Here is a 22,271-nt window from a genome sequence, read left to right on the forward strand (position 1 = left end):
ACAGTTCTTGGAAGGTTCTAGCTTTCCTTGTGGAGATCCAGCAACTGAAGTTAGTCTTTAACAGCAATGATCCCTGGGAAATATTATCCAAATTATCCTCCCTGCAAATAAAATAAAAAAATCTCTCTAGCACCAACTACAGGTACCTAAGCTGTTAGCCAATGCCCAATAAAGAGTCAGAAATACAGTTTAGCTACTTATAGGCATACCATTACCTACCTATACATATAAAAAAAAAATCTTCTGGAAGAGAGCTAATTTCCATATCTGTTAACAATAATGTTATTACATTGTTTCCTGAGGTGACATTGATGGATCTTGAATCTGGCCTAGATATCCATCTCCCCTGTGAGCTTTAAAATCTCAGTCATTCGCCATAAATGACAGAGGCCACATGATATCAGCACGGGAAGCAGTGGTTCACTTCTTCAGGCAACCCAGTAATTCTAGAGAATTCTACCAAAAAACATAATCAAAATCAGCCTTGTCCTGATGGAGGTTTACCTTAAATGGCCACTTGTTTTCAAGTCAAATATTCAACAGTCAGTACCTACATAAACTATGGGGCCGTATGCAGAGGAAATCCAAGAAGAGAGCAGCTCACCCCATTCGGCACCCAACTTTGAAGTGCACAACTATTTTTGGAACCCCATTGTTTTGTACGGTTTAGATACTGCCCATGAACTTTATAGATAAACAACTAACAAACTCCCAAAATTAATAATAGCCGGCAACACAACTCATCATCTCATCTGACTGTTGGAGACATACCATTCTTAACACAAATGTTAAATCCTACTAAATAGAACCACTGTCCTCCATAGTAATCCACTGTCAGTTGACTGCTGCTGTGAGAGGAAGATGTTCTCTGAAGGATAATCCTCATGATAATAATAGGTGTAGAATTGAGATAACAATATGGCAGCTCTAGTGTTCTTTTGATATGCCTAGGTAAACACATCCACAAAACTGAACTGCCTTGATTAGTATAATGTATGATGCTCTGACTCAGGCTCTGGCCTCAGTGATTCATCCACAATTTTTTATTTGGAGGGGACCATTAAAAGATAAAAAAAATAAAATAAAAATACGGATAACCCCTTTATGCAAGACTGTGTGCCGTGCTAAAAGTACAAATAAAGAGGAAGTTGAAGAACCAGGACAGGAAGAACACATGGAGTGACTTAAAAAATTATATCCAGAAACCTAACCATCTGTTCAACAGGAAATTTTTGACCCATTACAGCAGCAAAGATATCATAAGACCAAATTATATAATGTGGTATACAAACATTTTGTGCTTTTGGCTTACAGAAACAGTTACCTTAGAGCAGCAGTTTTTCCGTTTTTGTGCATGCAGGTCACCAGTCGTGTCTGATACCCGATTTGTATATCCCAGTATCTGTTTTCCTGGCGATTCTTCCTGTTTCGGATCCTCTTCTTCTTAATGAGTTCTCTAGCTTCTGGGTCCTTCATGATCTTTTCTCTTTCTTTTGCTCGTTCTCTGTTTTTACCCCTCTTCCCGATTTGTCTTACATGTCTAGAAATCGGTATCGAGCAGGAACTCCAAGGTCCAACGTTCAGACTGTACATTGCTTCTTCTCCTTCACAAGGAGAACCTTGACAAACCTGAAATTCGGTTAGGTTAGGACAACCGGAGCCACCAAATTGTGGCATGGCCACCACATAGCGTGTCCTGTGCTTTAATCCATTGCCACATGTTTTTGAGCATTCCGACCACGGAGAATAATCTGATGCAATACAATCCTGAGGACAGGGAATAAGGCAACCTTGTTCTAGCCGGGGTTTGGATTCGAAGTAGTCACATATACTGTCATCTGCCGCCATCCCAGTGGCTTTCTGTAGACAGACGACTTCTCGCGTCTGAATTCCTTCCTCGCCTTTTGTGCATTCTGTTGGTTTCTCTGATAACCTTGAGGCAACTGGTGCACACTGGTTCCAACTACCCAGCTGCCATTCATAGAGTTCTTTATGCCAGTCACAAACTCGAAAACAGTTTTGCTGATTTTCCGGCCTATCTGTCTGTTTACAGTTTGTGGCGAGAGTCGTCCACCCTTCGGTGTGCGCACACCAGACCACCCTTGAGTGAACTCCTCCCTCACCACATTCATCACCCATACATCTTCCCCAAGGACCTGAAACAAGAAAATAAAGATGAGTTCTCAGGGCACAAAAAGGAATTTGATTTCTGGCATCACAATTTTCATTTCTGTACAGTATATCTAACATAATAATGAGATTAATGCAGGTCATAGATGAAATATAGTGGTCAACAAAATGGTCTCCTACCTAAATATTCTTAGCTTATTATATGATATACAGGTTATAGTTACTAGATTTCTGGAGAAGGGTCGTTGATCCAGGGAATTATTCTGATTTCCTGATTGGAGTCGAGAAATAATTTTTTCCCCTAAAATGAGGAAACTTAGTTTCCAACTCACTCGGTTTTTTGCCTTCCTCTGGATAAACTTCAAAATAACAGGCTGAACTTGATGGATGGATGTCTTTTTTCAGCCTTCTAAACTACAGTATGTTACAATGTTATGTTATGTTACTATACTATAGCAATTTGTTCCAAAAATTATATTACTGCAACTTCTATTTTCCTTGAAGAGGAGTCATATAAGGACTCACATAAACTATTGCTTGTTCCTGCTGAAATTGACCCAGAGGAGAATAGTCTAGTGTGTATCAGTGATTTTTAGAAACCATCCATTCATTGCCAAAAAAATGACCAAAGAAGTGGAAGAAGAGTTTAACACTATTACACGCAACTATGTTTGTTTCTATATTATTAAATAGTTGCCATAATATAACTACTATAAGACTGCTCCCTATGTACAAGAATATAACTACTATAATACTGCTCCTATGTACAAGAATATTACTACTATAATACTGCTCCTATGTACAAGAATATAACTACTATAATACTGCTCCTATGTACAAGAATATAACTACTATAATACTGCCTCCTATGTACAAGAATATAACTACTATAATACTGCCTCCTATGTACAAGAATATAACTACTATAATACTGCTCCTATGTACAAGAATATAACTACTATAATACTACCTCCTATGTACAAGAATATAACTACTATAATACTGCCTTCTATGTACAAGAATATAACTACTATAATACTGCTCCTATGTACAAGAATATAACTACTATAAAACTGATCCTATGTACAAAAATATAACTACTATAATACTGCCCCTATGTACAAGAAAATAACTATTATAAAACTGCTCCTATGTACAAGAATATAACTACTATAATACTGCTCCTATGTACAAGAATATAACTACTATAATACTACCTCCTATGTACAAGAATATAACTACTATAATACTGCCTTCTATGTACAAGAATATAACTACTATAATACTGCTCCTATGTACAAGAATATAACTACTATAAAACTGCTCCTATGTACAAGAATATAACTACTATAATACTGCCCCTATGTACAAGAATATAACTACTATAATACTGCCTTCTATGTACAAGAATATAACTACTATAATACTGCCTCCTATGTACAAGAATATAACTACTATAATACTGCTCCTATGTACAAGAATATGCCTACTATAATACTGCTCCTATGTACAAGAATATAACTACTATAATACTGCTCCTATGTACAAGAATATAACTACTATAATACTGCCTCCTATGCACAAGAATATAACTACTATAATACTGCCTCCTATGTACAAGAATATAACTACTATAATACTGCCTCCTATGTACAAGAATATAACTACTATAATACGGCTCCTATGTACAAGAATATAACTACTATAATACTGCTCCTATGTACAAGAATATAACTACTATAATACTGCTCCTATGTACAAGAATATAACTACTATAATACTGCCTCCTATGTACAAGAATATAACTACTATAATATTACCTCCTATGTACAAGAATATAACTACTATAATACTGCCTCCCATGTACAAAACTATAACTGCTACTAATAATAATTGCTCCTGTATCTTCAGCAGTTTCTATAAGCTATAGAGCTCCCAATCTCTGATTTTAGTACTCTCCCCCCTGCAGTCGCTGTGTATATAATATTGAGGCAGTGAGTGGTGTATTTTATATTTTGTACCCCGGCTTTCGGTGCAGCCAGCTGGAAGGCTAGATTAAGTCTTTAAAAACTCTTTTAGTATTCTACGATGATTACATTTAAATCTTAGCTTGATAGATTTTTGCGGCACCTACAATATAAATATATGGAAAATACAAATGCAATTTACTTTCTATTCCGGGAAGATTACACCTTGGCTTTATCTCTCATCGACCTCTCAGAAATAACAAGATCACAGCGGCATTATCCACACTCGCATACAAGAAGGCTCCCGGAATGGCAGGGAACACCGCTCGAGAACACCAACCGAGACCAAATACAAAAATCCTAAATGGCCTACTTAGAGGAAAAACCCGCCATCTAATCTCAGTGCTAGAAACATGGCTGCATTCACTTCGAGGAAACACATGGAGACCCTGTCTTATCACCAGCCAGCACCTTGGGCCAAACCATCTTAATTAGTACTTTTACTTTCAGGTAGAAGGAAGATTCCCAGCTGTAAAACTCACCATGAAAGCCCAAGTCCTGCAACGGTGGCAGATAATGGAGGAAATGGACGTCGCGAATAATTGGTTTTTCATATAATGAGAGAAGCCAATTAAATTAAATAGATAGATGTGAACTGTGAACATTTTGGGTCATCACCAGGTGAAGCCAAGAAAGGTATCGCGTTGTGTTAAAATGAAAAAAGACAAAACAGTTTGTACAATGTAACGCTAGAGAGGATTGTGGTACAGGTAGAGTAGACTTCAGCTCTTATTGTGCACTGTTGCATTGTCCCATCAGAAAACCCCCTCTAAATGTGGACTTGATGGTGGCCAGCAGATTGCTGCTGGTCTGGCAATTAAAACTCATATGGTTAACTCCTGAAGATTACCTATTTTCCTTTAGTAGCCCCTACAGGTGGTAACGCATGATGTCCATTCAAATGAATGGGTGACAATGTAATATATGAATGCATGGAGTCCTCCAAAGTAGAGTTACTCTGCTCTTTTCGGGTTCCAGAACAGGAAATACCCCACTATGATTTCAGAAGACGCCAAGAGTTCAAATGTTCAGGGGTTGTCCTAATGCCCTAACGCTATTGATGACCTATCCGTTTGGGCATAGCCACCATCAAATGTATGGACCTGGTAGACAATGAAGAGGACCCACCACTGAGTGCTTTGTCCCCTTCAGTCAGCAGATCAGTGGTGGTTCCAGGAGAAGACCCAGATCACCTTCTACTAGGGCATTAGGACAATCACTGGCCTCATAGAGGGATATTCCTTGAAGTGGTCACAGGAAGTTCTACCTGCTGTACAGTAGACTATCTCTCTGTACTGCTCAGACTTGCTCTCTTGTTTGGGCAAATGTGTCCTGAAGATAAGAATGTAAGACAAGTGCAGTATGAAGAACAGCATTCAAATAAATTCCAGCAGATGGGACAACCCAGATTTTTCCAGAATATATCACATCTAATCCTTAGACCCCGTGTATAGAACAAGGCTCTTGCATATCAAACTTGATTTCTTTTTTTAAAATTCAAAAAATCGGGTTGACCCGAGATGTTGGATGACTACTAAAGCCAAGATCACTAGCAATCAACTTTGATCCCGGAGGAAACCTGACAGTAAGTGTCTAGTTTTCCTGCAGTGCCACCACAGGTAAAATTAGGTATGACATGTTACTCATTCTTATCAATGTTTTAATACAGGACAGGTCCTCCCAAGGGAAAGATCGTTTTTGGAATTCTAGCCTAGAGATGAGGACCATGAACAGAGGACCACCCTTCTACTAATTAGAATTTAATAGTGTATGGGGATAAGGGTTTAATAGAGAAAACCCATTAAGATAGAAACTTGGCCTAGGGATCATTTGTATCAACAGAGCTTGGATGATGTGGAGAAGGGGGAGGGGGGTGCATTTAGCGGCTCTTATAATTACAGCTACCTGAAGTTCAGATATATTGTGTCTGAAAATCCGATGAGCCTGAACTGAGTAGCTGCCAATAAGTCCATCATTCTCCATGTCAAATTTTTCACCAGGGAAACTAACGCGGTTTGAAGCCGACATCAAAGACTCAATGTTCACTGAAGTTAACATCAAAGCCGCTGCTTCCCGATTCTTCTCCTACCCGTTCCTCCACATCCATGTACTAGCTGCTTGATGCCGTATTTTGTTTCAGGAAGTTTAGTTTTGGTAACTTTTTGGTAGTTTGGTAGAGTCGTAATGTGATAAGACTAATGATCCTCCCCCACCCAAAAAAAGTTTCAAAAATTGTCTAATGCAGGCAGTGGCGTAGCGTGGAGAAGGCCGTTGCCCCGGGTGCCGAACTGCAGGGGGGTGCTGGCTGGCCACTGGTGCAAAAACACTAATGTTTTCGCTCTGCTTCTCTGCTGCACTGTCCAGAGAGTGAGCGAGGACGCCCGGCCGAAGGAGCCTGTCTGTCCCACGACACTGACAGTGAGTGTGACACAGTCAGTGTCACAGACAGTTACTCACACAGCACACTGACCAAGTTAAGTCCCCCTGGCCTGAGGCATATAGTCGAGATGGGCAGAGATGGTATCCTCTGGGCAGTACTGTCTCTGGTCATCCTTCACCAGCACCCTGACTGCCACCTGAGTAGCCTGGCTCTTATGGCACTTCACTGCCTGCTGCTTGGCTATCAGTGAGTGACAGTCAGTGTCACAGGCTATGCAGGTGGCAGTCGGGGTGCTGGTGAAGGGTGACCAGAGACAGTACTGCCCAGTGGATGCCATCTCTGCTGTCCATATATATTAATAATACTGCGGGCATTATATATACTATTAATACAGAGGAGCCTCTATATATTATAATAATACAGAGGGGCAATTATATATTATAATACAGAGGGGCTATTATGTATACTAATAATACTGCGGGGCATTATATATACTAATAATACCACGGGGCATTATATATACTAATAATACAGATCTCTGCTGTCCATATACTAGGCCTACCAGTATTACCCCTTCCTATGCTGCCTGCCCACCTGGTCTGGGTGACCAGGCGGGCAGGCGGTATATGAAGGGGTAATACTGGTGGTAGGCCTGGTATATGGACAGCAGAGATCTGTATTATTAGTATATATAATGCCCCGCAGTATTATTAGTATATATAATGGCCCCTTTGTATTATTAATATATATAATAGCCCCTCTGTATTATAATATATAATGGCCCCTCTGTATTATTAGTACACTGCTCAAAAAAATAAAGGGAACACAAAAATAACACATCCTAGATCTGAGTTAATTAAATATTCTTCCAAAATACTTAGTTCTTTACATAGTTGAATGTGCTGACAACAAAATCACACAAAAAAAAAAATGGAAATCAAATTTTTCAACCCATGGAGGTCTGAATTTGGAGTCACACTCAAAATTAAAGTGGAAAAACACACTACAGGCTGATCCAACTTTGATGTACTGTCCTTAAAACAAGTCAAAATGAGGCTCAGTAGTGTGTGTGGCCTCCACGTGCCTGTATGACCTCCCTACAACGCCTGTGCATGCTCCTGATGAGGTGGCGGACGGTCTCCTGAGGGATCTCGTCCCAGACCTGGACTAAAGCATCTGCCAACTCCTGGACAGTCTGTGGATAGAGCGAGACATGATGTCCCAGATGTGCTTAATTGGATTCAGGTCTGGGGAACGGGCGGGCCAGTCCATAGCATCAATGCCTTCGTCTTGCAGGAACTGCTGACACACTCCAGCCACATGAGGTCTAGCATTGTCTTGCATTAGGAGGAACCCAGGGCCAACCGCACCAGCATATGGTCTCACAAGGGGTCTGAAGATCTCATCTCGGTACCTAATGGCAGTCAGGCTACCTCTAGCGAGCACATGGAGGGCTGTGCGGCCCTCCAAAGAAATGCCACCCCACACCATTACTGACCCAATGCCAAACCGGTCATGCTGGAGGATGTTGCAGGCAGCAGAACACTCTCCACAGCGTCTCCAGACTCTGTCACGTCTGTCACATGTGCTCAGTGTGAACCTGCTTTCATCTGTGAAGAGCACAGGGCGCCAGTGGCAAATTTGCCAATCTTGATGTTCTCTGGCAAATGCCAAACGTCCTGCACGGTGTTGGGCTGTAAGCACAACCCCCACCTGTGGACGTCGGGCCCTCATATCACCCTCATGGAGTCTGTTTCTGACCGTTTGAGCAGACACATGCACATTTGTGGCCTGCTGGAGGTCATTTTGCAGGGCTCTGGCAGTGCTCCTGCTGTTCCTCCTTGCACAAAGGCGGAGGTAGCGGTCCTGCTGCTGGGTTGTTGCCCTCCTACAGCCTCCTCCACGTCTCCTGGTAGCGCCTCCATGCTCTGAACACTACGCTGACAGACACAGCAAACCTTCTTGCCACAGCTCGCATTGATGTGCCATCCTGGATAAGCTGCACTACCTGAGCCACTTGTGTGGGTTGTAGACTCTGTCTCATGCTACCACTAGAGTGAAAGCACCGCCAGCATTCAAAAGTGACCAAAACATCAGCCAGGAAGCATAGGAACTGAGAAGTGGTCTGTGGTCACCACCTGCAGAACCACTCCTTTATTGGGGGTGTCTTGCTAATTGCCTATAATTTCCACCTGTTGTCTATCCCATTTGCACAACAGCATGTGAAATTGATTGTCACTCAGTGTTGCTTCCTAAGTGGACAGTTTGATTTCACAGAAGTGTGATTGACTTGGAGTTACATTGTGTTGTTTAAGTGTTCCCTTTATTTTTTGGAGCAGTGTATATATAATGCCCCACAGTATTAATAGTATATATAATGGCCCCTCTGTATTATTAGTATATATAATGCCCCGCAGTATTATTAGTATATACAATGGCCCCTCTGTATTATTAGTATATATAATGCCCCACAGTATTATTAGTATATATAATGCCCCACAGTATTAATAGTATATATAATGGCCTCTCTGTATTATTAGTATATATAATGCCCCGCAGTATTATTAGTATATATAATGCCTCACAGTATTATTAGTATATATAATGGCCCCTCTGTATTATTAGTATATATAATGCCCCGCAGTATTATTAGTATATATAATGCCCCACAGTATTATTAGTATATATAATGCCCCACAGTATTATTAGTATATATAATGCCCCACAGTATTAATAGTATATATAATGGCCCCTCTGTATTATTAGTATATATAATGCCCCGCAGTATTATTAGTATATATAATGCCTCACAGTATTATTAGTATATATAATGGCCCCTCTGTATTATTAGTATATATAATGCCCCGCAGTATTATTAGTATATATAATGCCCCACAGTATTATTAGTATATATAATGCCCCACAGTATTAATAGTATATATAATGGCCCCTCTGTATTATTAGTATATATAATGCCCCGCAGTATTATTAGTATATATAATGCCCCGCAGTATTATTAGTATATATAATGGCCCCTCTGTATTATTAGTATATATAATGCCCCGCAGTATTATTAGTATATATAATGCCCCGCAGTATTATTAGTATATATAATGGCCCCTCTGTATTATTAGTATATATAATGCCCCGCAGTATTATTAGTATATATAATGCCCCGCAGTATTATTAGTATATATAATGGCCCCTCTGTATTATTAGTATATATAATGCCCCGCAGTATTATTAGTATATATAATGCCCCGCAGTATTATTAGTATATATAATGGCCCCTCTGTATTATTGGTATATATAATGGCCCCCTGTGTATAATGATAGTAGAGGATAGTTAGTAGAGGATGATAGTAAAGTAAGGAATCTAAAAATGTTTACTGTGAAACTCTGCAGAGACGAGATGCGGCTGAAAGGTGTCATGGCGGTCTTATCTCCGAATGAAGACGTTGAGTAAAGTCTACATCACAGGAGAGGTCACTGGATGTACCAGGTGTGGTGCTGTATTATACTGTATATAATAATGTCCATCCACATATCTGTTTCACGGTAGAGTTGGCGGAGGAGATTGAAAGTTTGGCCCACCCTGCCGCATCCTGACCCCGGACTTCAGGTCACACTGTGCGTGTTCTGAATTCTGGGGGCTCACACCCATCAAATACATTATCTGTACTCAGAGAGTTATCACTGTGTTATCTGTGGTGTTACATAGGACTGCAGGTGACATCTACTACATTATTTGTACTCAGAGAGTTATCACTGTGTTATCTGTGGTGTTACATAGGACTGCAGGTGACATCTACTACATTATTTGTACTCAGAGAGTTATCACTGTGTTATCTGTGGTGTTACATAGGACTGCAGGTGACATCTACTACATTATCTGTACTCAGAGAGTTATCACTGTGTTATCTGTGGTGTTACATAGGACTGCAGGTGACATCTACTACATTATTTGTACTCAGAGAGTTATCACTGTGTTATCTGTGGTGTTACATAGGACTGCAGGTGACATCTACTACATTATTTGTACTCAGAGAGTTATCACTGTGTTATCTGTGGTGTTACATAGGACTGCAGGTGACATCTACTACATTATCTGTAATCAGAGAGTTATCACCATGTAATCTGTGGTGTTACATAGGACTGCAGGTGACATCTACTATATTATCTGTAATCAGAGAGTTATTACTGTGTAATCTGTGGTGTTACATAGGACTGCAGGGGACATCTACTATATTATCTGTAATCAGAGAGTTATCACTGTGTTATCTGAGGTGTTACATAGGACTGCAGGTGACATCTACTAAATTATCTGTAATCAGAGAGTTATCACTGTGTTATCTGTGGTGTTACATAGGACTGCAGGTGACATCTACTACATTATCTGTAATCAGAGAGTTATCACTGTGTAATCTGTGGTGTTACATAGGACTGCAGGTGACATCTACTACATTATCTGTACTCAGAGAGTTATCACTGTGTTATCTGAGGTGTTACATAGGACTGCAGGTGACATCTACTACATTATCTGTAATCAGAGAGTTATCACCGTGTAATCTGTGGTGTTACATAGGACTGCAGGTGACATCTACTACATTATCTGTAATCAGAGAGTTATTACTGTGTAATCTGTGGTATTACATAGGACTGCAGGGGACATCTACTATGTTATCTGCAAAAAGGGGCGTGTCCACAGGTGGGGGGGGGGGGGGGGGTGCAATACATGGCTTGCCCCGGGTGCTGGAAACCCACGTTATGCCACTGAATGCAGGAGAAAAATTTAAAGGGGTTGACCTATCTTGCTATCGTGGACATTGGTGGCATGTATCAATGTCCCAGATCGGAGTACCACTTTAAAGGGAATGTCTACTTTTATGTTAATGAGACTTCATCATTCATCGTATTAGGACATACAGGGACCGAATAGTTACATGGTAGGCTGTCTTCAGTCTTGATGGCCCTTTCAAATGAGAAAACTGATGGTTCCTGCACCTGCCACTAAGCACATCTATGTATACAGCTTCCATTGACCTCATTAGGAGTTTTACTACAAGCTCCCCCTAGTGGCAACTGCATATAACTAGAATTTTGTTATTTATTGATGACTTTGCTAAGGGAAGCAGCTGTAGTAATTTTCCTCCAGGCTCCTTCTAACCATGGGCCCAAAAACTGTGATGTGGTCTGCCTCTACGGTACAACTTTCTAGATAATGTATTTCTGGCAGGACAGACACTACTTGAGAGTTGAGAAGATTTGCCACCGTTGATCAGATTAACCCGTCAGAGACAATGGAAGGGAATTGATAAAAATGGTTAAAAAAGATTCTTGTCTTTAAATTTTATTTTTACCTAGTATGCTAACTTTTACAACCACTTTTTACCCTTCTGCACTGCACCCTGAATATTATAAGACTACCGACGCAAACAATTCTGCTCAAAAGTCACTTAGCATTTGTGTAGACAGCTCCTCGGCTGAGCTGCGGGTCTCTATGGCGACAGACTACTTGCACAGCCTCTCTCTTCACCCCTCTTCCTTCGTAACCCAAAGACAATCAAAGAGGAGGAGGCAATGGGAAGCGATGAACCCATTACTGCAGGATTACAGTTACCCATTACTGCAGGATTACAGTTATCATAGAGTTAGTTTGCCTTCTGGAGACACATACAGTGCTGCCCATAATTATTCATACCCCTGGCAAATTTTGACTTAAAGTTACTTTTATTCAACCAGCAAGTAATTTTTTGACGGGAAATGACATCGGTGTCTCCCAAAAGATAATAAGACGATGTACAAGAGGCATTATTGTGGGAAACAAAACATTTCTCAGCTTTTATTTACATTTGAGCAAAAAGTGTCCAGTCCAAAATTATTCATACCCTTCACAATAATCAATAGAAAAGCCTTTATTGGCTATTACAGCAATCAGACGCTTCCTATAATTGCAGACCAGCTTTTCGCAGGTCTCCGCAGGTATTTTTGCCCATTCATCTTTAGCAATGAGCTCCAGATCTTTCAGGTCGGAGGGTCTTCTTGCCATCACCCTGATCTTTAGCTCCCTCCACAGATTCTGAATTGGATTCAAGTCTGGACTCCAAAACGTTAATGTTGTTGTCTGCTAACCATTTCTTCACCACTTTTGCTGTGTGTTGGGTCATTGTCATGCTGAAATGTCCACTGGTGCCCAAGGCCACGTTTCTCTGCAGACTGCCTGATGTTCTCGTTGAGAGTCCTCATGTGTTGCTCTTTTTTCATGGTGCCGTTTACTGTGATTAGGTTCCCTGGTCCATTAGGTGAAAAACACCCCCAAAGCATTAGGTTCCCACCACCATGTTTGACAGTGGGGATGGTGTTCTTTGGGTTGAAGGCTTCTCCTTTTCTACGCCAAATGAAGGAAACCTCATTGTGACCAAACAATTCTATTTTTGTTTCATCTGACCATAACACAGAAGACCAGAAGTCTTCTTCTTTGTCCAGATGAGCTTTTGCAAAGGCCAAGCGAGCTCTTGTGTGCCTTATCTGGAGAAGTTTCGTCCTCCTTGGTCTGCAGTGTGCAGTGTCCGTTGGATTGTCTGCCTTGAGACATTGCCACCAGCAGAGCCCAGATTCAACAGGATGGCCTTGGTGGTGATCCTTGGATTCTTTTTCACCTCTCGAACTATCCTCCTGGCCAGCACCGGTGTCACTTTTGGCTTCCGACCACGTCCTCTGAGATTTTTCCACAGTGAGGAACATCTTGTATTTTTTGCTCAAATGTAAATCAAAGCTGAGAAATGTTTTTCCCCCACAATAATGCCTCTTGTACATCGTCTTATTATCTTTTGGGAGACACCGATGTCATTTGCCGTCAACAAAATTACTTGCTGGTTGAATAAAAGTAACTTTAAGTTAAAATTTGGCAGGGGTATGAATAATTATGGGCAGCACTGTAGGTCTGCATCGAAGCTGTATACACAAAACGGTAGGAGGTTGTTGTTTTTAAAAAAATCAAGACTAAAACATTGGTTTCCTTTATTATCTTAGTTGCATTGGTTGCAAAAGTACACATACCCTTCAGCATTCTATAGAACATCTCTTGCCTCTGCCTTTGCTTCCCTGGCGTTTTAACTATTGCATTGCTTACCCCCCCCCCCCTTCCCCGCAAAGCGGCATAATTCGTTCCTCCACTAAAAATCTGTGTGATATGTAGAGATACAGCGAACCCGCTGATCATTACCCCGCGCAGCCGCCACAACTAAAGAGATCACACAACGCTTCATTAAGCCCTTATTATGGCAGCCAGCAGGACGGACGCTTTACTAGAAGAATCAGGAAAAAAAATGAAACCTGAAAACGAGGCAGGGAGGGGGGGGGGGGACCTCCAAGTCCTGTCGAGATGACACAGAAGAATCAGCGGGGGGATCCGGACAGCTTTATAGATTCCTGCCCCCTCCAGATCTTCCATTACAATGAGTCATTCTCAACTTGGAGACCCAGAGAGCAAAAAAAAAAAAAATGGTATGAGGGCTCATGCACACGACCGTATGGATTTTGCGATCTGCAAAAAACGGATCCGCAAAAAAAAAATGGAAGACATCTATGTGACGCCCGCATCACATCTATTTATTTTGCGGATCGATTTTAACAATGCCCAAAACAGACAAGAATAGGAAATGTTCTATTTTTTGCAGGCTTGTGGACGTATGGAAACGGAATGCACACGTCATTTCCGTTTTTTAGCAGCACCATTGTTTCCGCATACGGGTCGCAAAATAAACGGAACGGATGTGGGCGGAAAAAAAAATTGTTTGTGTGCATGAGCCCTAATGCAACTTTTATTACACTTTCTGAATTAATTCCTCCCCAATTTCAAGATCTCTGCTTGCTGTCAGTGAATGGAAACACCCTCCCCCGGGGGGGAGGGGGGGGGGGCTAAAACCTGTCCTGGTCATGTTATTACAGTACAGTGACCCTAGCGTTGTGATTACTGGGGACAAATTTTGAGCCTCTGGAAATATAGAATGAAGGTTTCCATTCATTGACAGCAAGCATGAGGCATAGGTGCACAAAGGATATCAGGAAATTGCAGTTATCATGGTACAATGAATGAAGGTTTCCATTCATTGAAGGTTTCCATTCATTGACAGCAAGCATGAGGCATAGGTACACAAAGGATATCAGGAAATTGCAGAAGTTATCATGGTACAATGAGTAGGAGGAGGTTACTTACTCTGTTCACAGCGCCATTCATCTGGTAGTGGCTGTATCTGGTACTGCAGGGGATGAGCTTGCAGTACCAGGCACAGCCACTACCGAGTGCATGGCGCTGTTTCAGGTAAACAATGTAGCTGATTGGTAGGGGTGACAGATGACCATTATTTATGGCCATGGCCTATCCAATCCCAGTCTAGGAAACAGTCTACAACCATGTTCCTGCTCCATGTAAGCATCTTGTCAATGGATCCAGACTATGGCAGACCTTTGAGCTCCTTCAGGTGACAGGAATTGGATGGAGAACTGCCTCTGCACCCCTATAGCGACACTACTGTGTGCACCCATAATGCACCTCTGTGACTTCACACAGAGATTCCACAGACTTCTATGGGCGCCATATTACAGGTCCGTACACTACAGATTCATAACGCAGCCGGAGGCACGAGGCCGGAGGATGGATTCAGAGGGGCTCATTCTTCCTGCTTATAAACAGTCGACGACCCGCTGTGGACAAGCCCTGGACGCCCCCCTGAATATTAATAGCAGTATAATGGCAGAACACATTTCACCAGGGTTAATCCTCTGCGCGCCAAGGATCAGAAGTTCAAAGCCGTTCCCCCCCCCCCCCCCCACTGGCCGCCCCTAATCTCCTGGAAGACATTTCAAAGACTTGTCCCTGGGAATGTCCTTGTCTTCCTCCTACAGAAGAACTGGACGGAAATGTTTCATTACTTCAAGAATAGACCCCATATATAGGCGCTCGTGCACATGTACATAGTTTTTTTCTGTTGGTTTTTTTCTGCGTCCCGTATGCAGAATCCTTCACTTCAATGGGGTTGCAAAAAAAATGGAAATAAGTCTGTGTGCATTCCGTGACCGCAACGCCGTTACGCAAACAAATTACGAACTTGTCCTATATTGTCCACATTACGGACAAGGATAGGACTGTCCTATTATGGGCTGGACGCTCTGTTCTGCAAAATGCGGAATGCACACGGCCGGTATCCGTGTTTTGCAGATCCGTAATTTGCGGACTGCAAAACATACAACGGTCGTGTGTTTGAGCCCTAAGGGATATAAAATATCTATCTATCTATCTATCTATCTATCTATCTATCTATCTATCTATCTATCTATCTATCTATCTATCTATCTATCAGTGGTGCACATAGAGAAGTAAGGGCCCCATAGCATAGATCAAACCAGGCCCCCCACAGAGGACAGAAGGGTTTCTGCCTAAAACCCTTTTCAACGACCCTTGGGTAGGGTTGAGCGACCCCGTGGAAGTTCGGGTTCGGCCAAACTTCAGGTCAAAGTTCGGGACCCGAACTTCACCCCGAACCCGGACCCCATTTAAGTCAATGGGGACCAGAACTTCACTTTATTATTTTCCGTTATAACATGGTTATAATGGAAAATAATAGCATTCTTAAAACAGAATTTTAAATAAAATGTCTACTGAGGGGTTAAAAATTAAACTCATCTCATCCACTTAATCGTGCAGCCGCTATCCTCTTTTCTTCAGGACCTGCAAAAGGACCTGCGGTGACATCACCGCGCTCACCATGTGGTGAGCGCGTTGACGTCACCACAGGTCCTGCTGAATGAAGATCAAAGGACCTGCGGTGATGTCACCGCAGGTCCTTTTGCAGGTCCTGAAGAAAAGAGGATACCGGATTTAGCATTAGTGTTTTAAGAACCATGTTATAACGGAAAATAATAAAATCTGCCGAACACCGAACCCAAACTTCAGTGAAAAAGTCCAGGTTCGGGTCCGGGTGCAGTTCGGGTTCCCTTAACTCTACCCTTGGGCCATTTTTTCACTGCTTCATTTGCAAAAAGTTGTTCCTTTAGAGGGTAGAGTCCTGACCAAGTTTTCACCTCCAGTAGAACAGGAGATGATCCCAACTGGGCCCCCTCTGGCCCTGGGCCCCATAGCAGTCACATGGTCTGCAACTATGGTAGTTATGCCCCTGCAATCTATCTATGTATCTAGCTGCATCGCAAGGTCAAACCATCCAGGGCTTGGGCCCTGAATGTTTTGTCTAAAGCCCGAATACAGTGGCCCTCGGCTATACAACTGTATTGCCGTCCTCATCATCATGCGTTGGTTTAATTGTGATCGCAACAAAGCTGGCAACTCAGGCTGCAAGGCCGAAGAGGCCTGTGACCTGCATGGCACCATTTGGTGGGGAGTCAGGTGACTCCTAGGGAGGGGAATTTTATCTACAAGGGTATACTATAAGTACAGGGTGCAGTACATGGGCATTATACCCACTGGGGGCACTACATGGGGGCATTATAACTATGGGAACAACATAGGTGGCATTACTGAGAAGACTATAGGGAACATTATATTTACTGGAGGTGCAGTACCCCAGGTATCTGGGGTACTGCAATTGTTTTATTGTTTTGTATTGCTATGTTATGCACTTTATGTTATTTGGCCGTGCATTCCAGCAGAAAAGGCATCGATGGGAAAGGTTGGCAAGAACAGGGCTAACCACCCTGTTCATCCCCTCTTGGTAGGAGTAGGCTGATCCTGCTTCCTGCAAGGAGGGGGAGTTCCTGTTGAGAAAGAAAGGGAGCGGAAGCATATGCCAGAGCTACTACTCCTTGGAACCAGATTCAGTTCTCCTGTGAGACCAACACTCCAGACAGATCATCAGAATTCACATCAGTGCTTCCAGAAAGCATCAGTGTGTCAAGACAGCAGAGTGATCAGCAAAATTACAGCTTTACAGATATTGCTGCAGGTGAGGGGCTACAGCTCAGACACCCATCCTCTAAACCACCACTAGCCCAGACATATAACACGTCTATAACACAGTGGACACCTATATCCACAAGGACCTGCTAGTACTGATTAATTGCCACACAACCAGCCACCATACCGCCTAATCTGTTTCCAGAAACTGCACTTTGTATGTACTGCTGCTGGATGTGCCACAAGTTATATTTAAGTATTTACTAGTACTTTTACTTAAACTTTTCCACTGCACCGATCCCCAGGGAGCGAAAGAGTTGGTACACCGTGACACAACACCTCATCAGAGCCACTACCACTCCCATCCTCTGCACTGGGTCCTTAGGGGCTCACTGCAGGGGCACTACAGGGAGCATTATATCTACTGGGAGCACTACAGGGAGCATTATATCTACTGGGAGCACTACAGGGGGCATTGTACTTACTGGGGGAGCTACAGGGAGCCATCATAGCTACTGAGGGTACTAGAGGGGAGCACTATAGCTACTGGGGGCACTACAGGGAGAATTATAACTACTGGGCGCACTGCGGGGGGCATTATACCTACTGTGCGCCCTGATAGGGGACATTATAACTACTAGGGGCACTACAGGGGGCTTTATAACTACTAGGGATACTGTGGAGGGCATTATGACCACTGTGTGCACTATAGGTGGCTATTACAATTACTGTGGCACTATAAGAGGCATTCTAACTACTAGGAATACTGTGGAGGGTATTATAACTACTGTGGACACTATAGGTGGCTATTATAATTACTGGGGCATTATATCTATAGGGCCTCTACAGTAGAGGCCTTATCGAGGGGCCTTGTTACTTCTAGAGGCACTTTGGGGTGCTTTATCACTATGGGGCATTATTACTGCTGGGCGTTCTGTCGGGTATTATTATTGGGCACAAAAAGAGGGTCCTACTACGGGACGGAGGGGGAGCATTATCATTGTAAGGCACATGATTACTATGGAGGTCTGGGGCGAAAGGAGAAGATGAAAGAAAACATCTACATCAGAAGAGACATCACTGGATGTAATAGGTATGTGGTGCTGTATCCTCGTCTATCTATCTATTATCTATCTATTATCTGTCCATCTATTATCTATCTATCTATCTATCTATCTATCTATTATCTATCTATCTATCTATTATCTATCTATCTATCTATCTATCTATCTATCTATTATCTATCTATCTATCTATCTATCTATCTATCTATCTATATCTATCTATTATCTATCTATTATCTGTCCATCTATTATCTATCTATCTATCTATCTATCTATCTATCTATCTATCTATATCTATCTATTATCTATCTATCCATCTATTATCTATCTATTATCTGTCCATCTATTATCTATCTATCTATCTATCTATCTATCTATCTATCTATATCTATCTATTATCTATCTATCTATCTATCTATCTATCTATCTATTATCTATCTATCTATTATCTATCTATCTATCTATCTATCTATCTATCTATCTATATCTATCTATTATCTATCTATCCATCTATTATCTATCTATTATCTGTCCATCTATTATCTATCTATCTATCTATCTATCTATCTATCTATCTATCTATCTATCTATCTATATCTATCTATTATCTATCTATCTATCTATCTATCTATCTATCTATCTATCTATCTATCTATCTATTATCTATCTATTATCTATCATCTATCTATCTATCTATCTATCTATCTATCTATCTATCTATTATCTATCTATCTATTATCTATCTATCTATTATCTATCTATCTATCTCATATCTATCTATCTATCTATCTATCTATCTATCTATTATCTATCTATCTATCTATCTATCTATCTATCTATTATCTATCTATCTATCTATCTATCTATTATCTATCTATCTATCTCATATCTATCTATCTATCTCATATCTATCTATCTATCTATTATCTATCTATCTATCTATTATCTATCTATCTATCTATCTATCTATCTATCTATTATCTATCTATCTATTATCTATCTATCTATATCTATCTATTATCTATCCATCTATTATCTATCTATTATCTGTCCATCTATTATCTATCTATCTATCTATCTATCTATCTATCTATATCTATCTATCTATTATCTATCTATCTATTATCTATCTATCTATCTATCTATCTATCTATTATCTATCTATTATCTATCTATCTATCTATCTATCTATCTATCTATTATCTATCTATCTATTATCTATCTATTATCTATTATCTATCTATCTATCTATTATCTATCTATCTATCTATCTATCTCATCAGTCTCACAGTGACACACCTGTCCATAGCTTGTGTTTGGTAAATAGGATTGAGCCATGCAATCTGTGTGCAGGTGTGGCACTGTTTTTAAAAGAGAGTTGCCATATTTTAATCCTGCACAGCCCCTTTAATTAATGCACTGCCCCTTTAAATAATTCACTGCTTCCTCCCTTGTTTGCAGTAGGTGGTATGTGCTATGTGTAATGCATTCAGTCGGATTCAGGTTCCGGGTGATCGATGTTCTGCAAGTTTCAGCTGCGTAAAACAAGGGACATTGGCAAAGTGTGGATAAGGGAAGAACAGGAAGTGGAGCGGTGTTGTGTTCTCCGGCACCAGCCATCTTATTAGGGGGCAGATCACTATAAATCACACGCTTGGCGCGGGGGGCAGGCATGCACATCAATATGCAAGAGCTACAAGAAACCCCTCATTAAAGTTATAGTCAATCAAAAATAATGGCACCTAAATGTCAGAGGAGACCTAGTGCGGCGCCATGACTGGCATCACCTGGGAGACAATAAGCGAACACGGCACATATATGAATTATGTATGGAAGGACAATAAGTGTCACATGTAGTACAAATTGTCCTCTTTCTGTCACTTATTTTTCATAATTTATGACCAGCAGGTGGCAGTGTTTAGCATGGCTGGTGGTTCTGTGATGCACAGTAGTTGTCACTGTTATGGGGGCACTGTGGAGGTCACTGTTATGGGGGCACTGTGGATGTCACTGTAATGGGGAACTGTGGAGGTCACTGTTATAGGGACACTGTGGATGTCACTGTTATGGGAGCACTGTGGATGTCACTGTTATGGGGGCACTGTGGAGGTCACCGTTATGGGGGCGCTGTGGAGGTCACCGTTATGGGGGCACTGTGGAGGTCACTGTTATGGGAACACTGTGGATGTCACTGTTATGGGGGCACTTTGGAGGTCACTGTTATTGGGGCACTGTGGAGGTCACTGTTATAGGGGCACTGTAGAGGTCACTGTTATGGGGGCACTGTGGAGGTCACTGTTATGGGGCACTGTGGAGGTCACTGTTATGGGGGCACTGTGGAGGTCACTGTTATGAGGGCACTGTGGAGGTCACTGTTATGGGGGCACTGTGGAGGTCACTGTTATGGGGGCACTGTGGAGGTCACTGTTATAGGGGCACTGTGGAGGTCACTGTTATAGGGGCACTGTGGAGGTCACTGTTATAGGGGCACTGTGGAGGTCACTGTTATGGGGGCACTGTGGAGGTCACTGTTATAGGGGCACTGTAGAGGTCACTGTTATGGGGGCACTGTGGAGGTCACTGTTATGGGGCACTGTGGAGGTCACTGTTATGGGGGCACTGTGGAGGTCACTGTTATGAGGGCACTGTGGAGGTCACTGTTATAGGGGCACTGTAGAGGTCACTGTTATGGGGGCACTGTGGAGGTCACTGTTATGGGGCACTGTGGAGGTCACTGTTATGGGGGCACTGTGGAGGTCACTGTTATGAGGGCACTGTGGAGGTCACTGTTATGGGGGCACTGTGGAGGTCACTGTTATGAGGGCACTGTGGAGGTCACTGTTATGGGGGCACTGTGGCTGGATGAAGAGAGCAACGATTATCAATGAAAGCATATCTTTGCTGCCACAGATAATTTTTTATTTTTGGAGTGGTTCTCATGTATATCAGTCATGCTGCCTTACTAAGAGTTTGTGCTGTGGCTTATACTAATATTTTATGTTATCTGTCTAGATATATTTTAGGGTTGTTAATCTTTCTCTGCTTGTCTTTCAAGTTTTGTGCATTCAATAAACTTATTTTTGTTTTTATAATTAGTTGATATTTTTGTGCTCGAATTTCATGTTTACATTTTTCTTCAGTCCTTCTTTACACATGAGATATTTCCCTTTTTGGAATTGTAGTTATGGTGCCTGCTCCTTTTTATGTACTGTTTGTAAGACTGCACTCCTCTGAAGATCACAAGAGAAAATTCCATGTAGACCAGTGGCGTAGCTAGAAATGACTGTGCCCCACGGCAAATTTTTGAATGGGGCCCCCCTCCCCCAGTAATTTTTTCGCAACCCCTTCCTTTCAAGCCGCCCCATTCCTGTGGCTAGAAAAGATCGCTCTCTCAGACCAGGCCCGGCAGCTGTTCCATCCGTTTTCTACACTGTCTATACTTTCATTGTGTAATACTGTTGAGGGGGCCCTGACAAAATCTTTTAGTCCTCCTCCTGGATGGGCCCCCTTCTGGGTCAGGGCCCCAAAGCAGCCGCTTCCCCTGCTTCCCATATAGTTACGCCCCTGATGTAGACGCTGAACAAGCATGGAATGAAGTGAGATTTCAGAAGCCTTCAGAATTCTGAATGCAGCTCTGACGTATAATACAGAATGCAATGTGTGTACACAGTGACTCCACCAGCAGAATAGTGAGTGCAGCTCTGGAGTATAATACAGGATGTAACTCAGTATCAGTGCAGGATAAGTAATGTAATGTATGT

The 22,271-nt window shown here is 41.8% G+C and overlaps 1 protein-coding gene across 4 annotated transcripts in view; it reads right to left on the bottom strand.

Annotated features, from left to right (window-relative positions):
- THSD7A (thrombospondin type 1 domain containing 7A) overlaps positions 1 to 22,271 on the bottom strand; it is a 520,549-nt gene that overhangs the window by 128,647 nt on the left and 369,631 nt on the right. For all 4 annotated transcript variants that reach the window (XM_040431278.1, XM_040431279.1, XM_040431276.1 and 1 more), the window contains one exon: positions 1,325 to 2,156. In XM_040431278.1, the coding sequence (XP_040287212.1) occupies positions 1,325 to 2,156 (832 nt within the window). The remainder of the gene's footprint in view (positions 1 to 1,324; positions 2,157 to 22,271) is intronic.

This window comes from Bufo bufo, chromosome 5 (genome assembly GCF_905171765.1).
Source record: "Bufo bufo chromosome 5, aBufBuf1.1, whole genome shotgun sequence".
NCBI classification, from domain to species: Eukaryota; Metazoa; Chordata; class Amphibia; order Anura; family Bufonidae; genus Bufo; species Bufo bufo.